The sequence below is a fragment of the Podarcis cretensis genome (assembly GCF_951804945.1).
Source record: "Podarcis cretensis genome assembly, chromosome: 14".
Lineage (NCBI taxonomy): Eukaryota > Metazoa > Chordata > Lepidosauria > Squamata > Lacertidae > Podarcis > Podarcis cretensis.
The window spans coordinates 33,285,445-33,293,349 of NC_137183.1; the positions used below are offsets into that span (position 1 = coordinate 33,285,445).

A 7,905-nucleotide genomic window follows, 5' to 3' on the forward strand; every position below is an offset into this window, starting at 1 on the left:
AAAGATGTAAGATTAGTAACAACATGGCTTCAACAAACCAAACATAAAAAACATAAATTTAAGCGTAATTGGAAGAAAAGATAAATTTTGGTTAAACAGTATTGTATAATTAAGTACTTTATAAGTGTGATTTTAAATTCCGAAATTTGAGAATTAATTTGGGGAAATTTTATCATATGAATGGAACTAATTTAATAATTTGCTAGCAAATTTATAAGTCTAGAATGCAGGAGCAAGAGCTGTGAGGAAGTCCAAGGAGGTGCATGAAACATGGATATTTGAAAATACTATGTTATTACCTATGTCTTTGATTGTTTTAAAAAATGCTTAATAAATATTTATTTTTTAAAAAAGAAAACATTACTGTTCCAATGGTGTACCCCAATCTGGACAAACGGGTTGCTACCACAAGTGTCCACTTGTTAGGAATTTGGTCCCGTTTTAGACGTATTTCTTGTTTCTGTGTTTGTAGCTATTTCCAGTTATCTTACGCGTAGATCGCCGTGACACTGTGGTTTAGAAGGCAATTAATACATTAGTGGTAATAATAAGAACAACCCAACAGGCACAGAGTCTCAACCATCCAGACTTGTTAGGTCTGCTGATCTAGCCCCAGCCTTTTCTTTGTGTTGCTCTCCCCACCCAAAGATTGTCATGGTTCGAGGAAGAAATAATCTCGATATTCATGCTCGATAAGGATGAAAAGACGTGAAATGCAAAACATTCGAGACACATCTGCTTCTCCCCATTCCCACCCAAACTTCTTACCAAAAAGCAATAAAAAATACAAAAAAGCAATCAATTTTCTTAAAATCAGTTAAAAGTGCTGACCACATGCAGTAGTGAACCACGAAGGAAAGATGCTTATAAAGGGAAAGGCCAATAGTCCACTGAGGTCCGTACACAAGCAATGGGGAAGTATCAGGCCTAATTAACCCAGACCAGGGTCCTAATTTGGCCAGCGAGGCTATTTTATCCAAGCCCCACACTACATCTGACATCTACATGCAGCACATGGTTAAAATATGGCACTCGCTCCCCCAAGAGGCAGTGATGGCCACCAACTTAAAAGAGGATTGGGCAAATTCAAGGAGCAAGATAAGGCTATCGATGGCTACTAGCCATGATGGTTATGTGCTGCCTCCAGAGTTGGGGCTGTAATGCTTCTGAATACGAGATGCTGGAAACCGCAGGTGGGTAGAGGGCTCTGGTGCTCAGGTCCTGCATACAGTCTTCCCATAATGGGCATCCGGTTGGCCACTGTGAGAACAGGATGCTTGACTAGCTGGGCCATTTCCCTGTTCCAGGAAGCGCTCCTGGTGTCCTCATGTCATATACGTAAATATGTGGTTGCAAATGAACAACCGGGAGGCTTAAAATGTTCTCCCAACTGTTCCTTAGAAAGCAAAGATTGAACTTGGCACCTTTAACCAAATGCAAAGTATCACCAAGAATGATTCCTGTCAGAAGGAGAACCTGAAAGCAATGCTAGTTGATGACTTCCAAGCCCTGCCTTGGGCTGGCCAGGATCTTCTTTTGCAGCATGGCTTGAACTCAAGCCACCCTACAAATAGAAAATTGGTCACCTGATATCAATATGACATCAGGCAAGTGGGTGGCCACTCCCATCTATCCAGGTTACAAGCGGGGGTGGTGGGGCCTCAGGATCTTGCCCATTCATTGAAAAGATTCCCTATCTGTGGCTTACACTGATTGGCATAGGCTCTCCAGGGTTTCAGACAGGGAGTCTCTCCAAGCACAACCCAGAGATGTCAGGAATTGAACCTAGGACCTTCTGCATGCAAAGCAGCTGCTCTACCAGTGAGCTTTGGCTCTTGAAAGAATAGTTATGAAATACACACACCTGCAGCTTTCTTCTGCAAAGCTAGAAACCTAAAGAAACCTTCAATATCTGTGCATTTATAACATAAAGCAAATCTATCTTCAGGGTGCAAGTCAAGAGGGCTGCAAGCGATACATGGCGGGTTTTTACACTCTGCTCTTTTCTTCCTTTGACTGGGTGGGCAAGTCAAGCGGACCCAACAGATCTCCTCTTCGGCACCTGACTCTATCACACTGAATCCTGCAGTGCAAATCTTACTTCCCCAAGTCCTTGTCCTGTGTCCCGATTCATCTTCATTCCAGATTCCTAAAAGCAGAGCTTGCTGGAATTGCAAGAGGTGACATGATAGAAATTAGTAAAATTATGCTTTCTTTCTTTGCTTTATATACCACCCTTCATCAAAAGATCTAAGGGCATTTCACAAGATACAAAGTGGAGAAAGTGGACAGCAAAAAGTTTTCTCCTTCTCTCATAACACTAGTACTCAGAGACATCCAAAGAAGGTGAATGTTGGAAGATTCAGGACACAGAGGGAGGAGATAATCAAAACACCTAGAGAACTGAACTGATTTTTAGCAATCTGATTTTTTAAAAACTATGAATACAGAAAATGATTATTTCTGTGGAAAGTAATACTGTAAAATACTTGGAAGCTGAACTAGTAGAGTAGAAGCCAAGTACAAAGCACTCATTGCCCCAGGAGGCATCACTCTCCCTTCAGCTTGTTTCTGTGCAGAGTGAGCCACAACAACAGCCTTTGCAATCATTTTTCTTATTTGCAGGGAAGGAGGGGGAGTTTTGCCCGACGCCTTCCGGTTTCCTGATTTATGAGAAAGTCCCAATGAATTCAATAGGGTATGTGGGAGGTTAGGATGTGCAGTCTTGCCAGTTTCTTTTTTTAAAAAAATTAAAAGCTGGAGAGAAAGATGCTTATTATCTATCCCCACCCCACCAAATAAAAATCGTTTGCTGGAAATAGAGAATTGATGGCGAGGATTTGGAATCCCCATCACCGATTTCTCCATCTCTGCCTCCCCGTCCCCTGCCAGGCAGGCACTCACAGTAAATGAAGGCGGTGGCGCGCAGCAGCACCAGCCGCGTTAGCCAAAAGGTACCAGGGCGCAAGGAGGAGGGAGCCGGGGGGCTGCGCGGCTCCTCCGCGCCGGGGTCTGAGGCAGCTGCGACCGCCTCCCCACCAGTCCCTCGCCGCCGCCTCAGATCCTCCCTACTCGTAGCCATGCCTGTCTGAAGTGGGCGGGCCCGATGGCCTGGCGCGGTACAGCGCGTGCGCCCGCATCCCCGGGCGGCGTATTTTGGAGACGCCACGGAGCGCGCGGCCATTGGAGAGGGCAGTGGCGCACGCGCTTTCTAGTGCGCTCGCTCGCCCGCCCGCGCGCCCGGGTAGCTTGACTTTGGGCGCTCGTTTGCTCTTGCTGCGAGCTGATCACGCGTAGAACTGGAATTTGCAGTGGTAAACTCAAGGGGGAATTCCTAATTAAATGAATGAAATAATTATATCACGTCGTTTAATTGCCAAACTGGCTTCTGTAAAGTTCGCAACATGTGCTGGATTTTTGTGCTGTGCCGCAAGACGGATTTTGAAAGATCCAAGCACGGTGAGGCTTAACAGCCAAAAGCAGAGCGTCAGACTATCCGTTCATATGCATGGAAAGGAAAATTGAATACAGTAGTTCGAAATCCCAGAGAGAATCTTGAATCGAATGGTTGCTGTTTGCAAAGATGGCTTGTTAATTTGAGCAAGCTAGAATTAAGAGCAACCCCAATAAGTGTTGAAGTTTCATTTTAGTCTTGATTTCAAGTACAGTATAGGTTATATTTTCTCATCCTTCATGTTTCTCTTTTTCTGTTGTCCTGGCAACGACTTATGGCTGTAAGCAAATAAATATTTATCTTATGAGAATAATGTCACTCTGACAGTCTGTCTTCTTCTCTGAAGTTACTAAAGGTATACTGTAAAAGCCTGGTTCTGTTGCCACCTTTCATCTGGTCACTTTCAGTAGCCAGGGGACTCACCCTCTGGGTTCAAATAGGAGCATCAGTAGCAGGATTGGCGGGCTCTGCACAAGCTGAAATATTGGTCTGTTAGTTTCATATGCCTATATGTATTGAATGGAAGCAGGGCTGGTACATTTATAAATCAATTAACATTGCATTCACACTCTGAGTCTGCAAGCTACCCAAATGTAGTTTTAAAGTTTTTTTGCCTTTGTTTGTTTGTTTGTTTTCACAAAATTTACAGTTTACAAAAAGAATCAAAACAATGGAATGAATCAGTAACAACAGTTTTAACAAACTATTTAAAACATTCACAAAAAATAATTAAAATAAATGATAAGCTAATAACTATATTAAGATGCATGTCATCTGGACATGCCTAAACAAAAAGGGGTTTTAGCAAGTACAGAAAAGAGTATAGTGAAAGTCCCTTCCTAGGCACACCCCCCAGTTAATGAGCATTGCCATTTAAATGGTGTGTGTGTGTGCCATGTCTTGTGATTGATTATGCAGGGTGGGGCTTACCTGACTGCCCTCCCCTCAATATTTTATTCAAGATGGCACCCCTGGTTCCCATAGTAGGTGTCAAAGCATCCCCAGTCAAGGCAGTAATGCTTCTGAATACCAGTTGCTGGAAACCATGGAAGAGGATGAGTGATCTTGTGTTCAAATCCTGCCTGCGGTTTTCCCACAGGCATCTGTGAGAACTGGATGCTGGACTAGCTGAGCCTGATCCAACATACTCTTCTAAAACCAGATTGTGCCACATTGATGAAGACTATAGGAAATGCCCCACCCTCCCCCACAACCCCAAATTGGTTAACAGCCCCCACGTGTTTAAAAGTGAATTCAGAATTCAAAAAGTCAACTTGAGTTAATATTTTCTTGTTCAAGACTGATCGATAGCCTCTCTGAAGATATATCTCGCCAGGTGTCACACTATTTGGGGCTTCTCAGGCTACAGAGCAGTCCCTTCTAAATGAGCCTTTTGTTCTGCCAGTTTCCCATCAGTGCCACTGGCTTTATTCTGCTTAAAAAGGGGGGACAGTGGGGGACATAATAGGGCATTGTATAGGTCAAGATAAATAGCTTATTTGTTTTGAGGGTGTTGTGAGATTGTAGGTAGGTTGCCCTTCACCCCACCTGTAAAATAGCCCTGTGAGTCTTGCGTGTGAAAAATACCATGTAGATAAAAGTGAAGGATTTCCTTAGAGGTAGATTTGTGAATCACACAGGCTGGCACCCGCCTGTCTCAGGAGACATGGAGGCGTGCACCACTGGGAATTAAGTTGGAAGGTTACAGTGCGTGATATCAGCAAATTCCACATCACCTTTTGACATTTGTAGAACAAGGTGGCTTGGCTTCATGGAGGAAAGCTTTAGAGCTTCTGCTTTGCATGCAGAAGGTCTAAGGTTCAATCCTCAATAGCATCTCCAGGTAGAGCTTGGAATGCCCCCTGCCTGGAATCCTAGAGATCTGCAGGCAGGCAGTATAGACAACACTGAGCTGAATCATCCAACAATCTGATTTGGTATAAGGCAGCTTCCTGTGCTCTGAGTAACCTTGAAGCAGTTGGCTGAGGCTGATGGGAAATGTAGTTCAGCACCACTTGAGGTTCCCCAGGTTCCGCATCCCATCCTTCTATGATAAGGGTTCAGTTAAAGACACAATCAAGACCCAGAATAGTTGGCACCCCCTGATATGGAGATGGGTCTTAACAAAGGTGGTTTTAGGGCAGCATGACTGGTGCAACCACACTGGGTGCCATGCTGCCGGGGGGGGGGGGCACAACAATGCTGTAGAACAGAGACAATCCTGAGCTAGAGGAACCATTGGCCCACCTTGGTATAAGGCTGTTGCACCCTAAGAGGTAAAGGACCAGAGATGAGCAAGATCTCATTTTGATACCTGAAATATAAAATCCAAATGCTTTCGAGAGGGTGGGGAGGAATTGCTATTCCAAATGTGCTTATGTAGCAAAGGGGAGAAAAACACTCTGAGCATGTTCAGAGGCTCTTTTATTTTATGGGAGGAAGGAAAACCTGCAACTTATGAAAGTGATTCTGGAACTGAATTTCTAGTGTGTTTGTATTAGAAATAAGCACTTCCCTTAAACCAGTTTAGTTGTAACTTAAGCCAGTAGGGCAGAATCCAAGTTAAATGCAGGCAGCATGTGGATCCACAGTCCCAGGCAGGCAGCCAAACCTCTGCCAAGGCATCTGACTCCCTTGATTGTGTATATATTTTTTTTGCTGGGGGGTGGGGGAGAGCGGGGAATCCTCTGGCTCCAGCAGAACAGCTGCAGGGGGGCAGGGAACATTTAAACAGGTTTTTTTCTCTGCAAAGCTGAACCCAGGCTTCCAGGGGTCTGCAGGGATTTGTACCACAACTGGTTTGTGTGTGTGTGGTTTTGTTGTTGTTGTTGGTAAATGTAAAAATGAGAGTCTTTAAAGGGTCAGCCTGAGAGTGACCCCTGTTCCTGAGGTGGGGGTGCCCTCTACTCTGGATGGGCAGTTGCAGAATCCTTGCAAAGGTGGATGCTTGGAGGCAACTCTGAGATCAGAAGCTGTTTCAATTGGTGTCCGTTCCTCCCCATGCCCACTTGCTTTCCATTTGGTTAAAGGGATCTTTTAGCAACTTTCGGCCTGATAACATAGGAACATTATTATTGCTACATAAGATGAGCCTATCTTAAAAAGCAGAGACATCAACTTGCCAACAAAGGTCCGTATAGTTCAAGCTATGGTTTTCCCAGTAGTGATGTATGGAAGTGAGAGCTGGACCATAAAGAAGGCTGATCGCTGAAGAGTTGATGCTTTTGAATTATGGTGCTGGAGGAGACTCTTGAGAGTCCCATGGACTGCAAGAAGATCAAACCTCTCCATTCTTAAGGAAATCAGCCCACTGGAAGGACAGATCCTGAAACTGAGGCTCCAATACTTTGGCCACCTCATGAGAAGAGAAGACTCCCTGGAAAAGACCCTGATGTTGGGAAAGATGGAGGGCACAAGGAGAAGGGGACGACAGAGGACGAGATGGTTGGATAGTGTTCTCGAAGCTACCAGCATGAGTTTGACCAAACTGCAGGAGGCAGTGGAAGACAGGAGTGCCTGGCGTGCTCTGGTCCATGGGGTCACGAAGAGTCGGACACGACTAAACGACTAAACAACAACAACAAGATGAGTCTGCTGGATTAGACCAGTGTCCCGTCTAGTCCAGCATCCTGTTCTCACAGTGGCCACCCAGATGTCTCTATGGGAAACCTGCAAGTAGGCCCCAACCAAACACAAGAGCACTCTCTCCCCACTGCCAGTCAGGGTAGACAATACTGAGTGAGATGGAGTAATGAGACGACTTGCTATCGGGTAGTTTCCTGTGTTCCAAACTGTCTGCCTTTGGCTTGGAAATCTGGAGGCCCCATCAAAAGAAATCTGCAAGAAAATATCTCCAGGCAGAGGGAAAAGAGGAGGGGTGCAGTGAGCGTTTGCTTTTTCTTCAAATGGTGGATGTGACATTGGTGGAGGCAGGAGAAACGCCCTGCAAAGAGAAAGGCTGCTGAGCTGAACAGGGCATGGGGGGAGGTGCGGGGAGGCAGATTGCCTAGCCAAGGAGGCAGCAGCCAGGTTCTTCTACCCCTCTCCCCTTCCCCTCCCTTCCCAATATCAATCCTGCAAAAAAAGTAAAATTAAAATCTTTAGCTATCCAGAGCCTAGACTGCAGGCTCTATACTTCCGCTGTCACTTGCTTGGAAATAAATGACCTTAGAGGAGGCCCTTCCCAAAATTTAACCCCCCCCCCCAATAATGGTCATAATAACTAATAACAGTGATAATTAACAACAGTACAGTGGTACCTTGGGTTACATATGCTTCAGGTTACATACGCTTCAGGTTACAGACTCCGCTAACCCAGAAATAGTACCTTGGGTTAAGAACTTTGCTTCAGAATGACAACAGAAATTGTGCTCCAGCGGCGCGGCGGCAGCAGGAGGCCCCATTAGCTAAAGTGGTGCTTCAGGTTAAGAACAGACCTCTGGAACGAATTA

At 45.1% G+C, this 7,905-nt stretch overlaps 1 protein-coding gene across 2 annotated transcripts in view; it reads right to left on the reverse strand.

Annotated features, from left to right (window-relative positions):
- The window catches only part of LMF1 (lipase maturation factor 1), a 171,336-nt gene extending 168,216 nt beyond the window's left edge, over positions 1–3,120 (reverse strand). For both annotated transcript variants that reach the window (XR_013832920.1, XM_079952516.1), the window contains exon 1: positions 2,905–3,120. Coding sequence is in view for 1 of the 2 variants with exons in the window: in XM_079952516.1 (XP_079808642.1) it covers positions 2,905–3,082 (178 nt within the window). In the remaining variant the exon portion in view is untranslated. The remainder of the gene's footprint in view (positions 1–2,904) is intronic.
- Between the last annotated feature and the right edge of the window lie 4,785 nt (positions 3,121–7,905).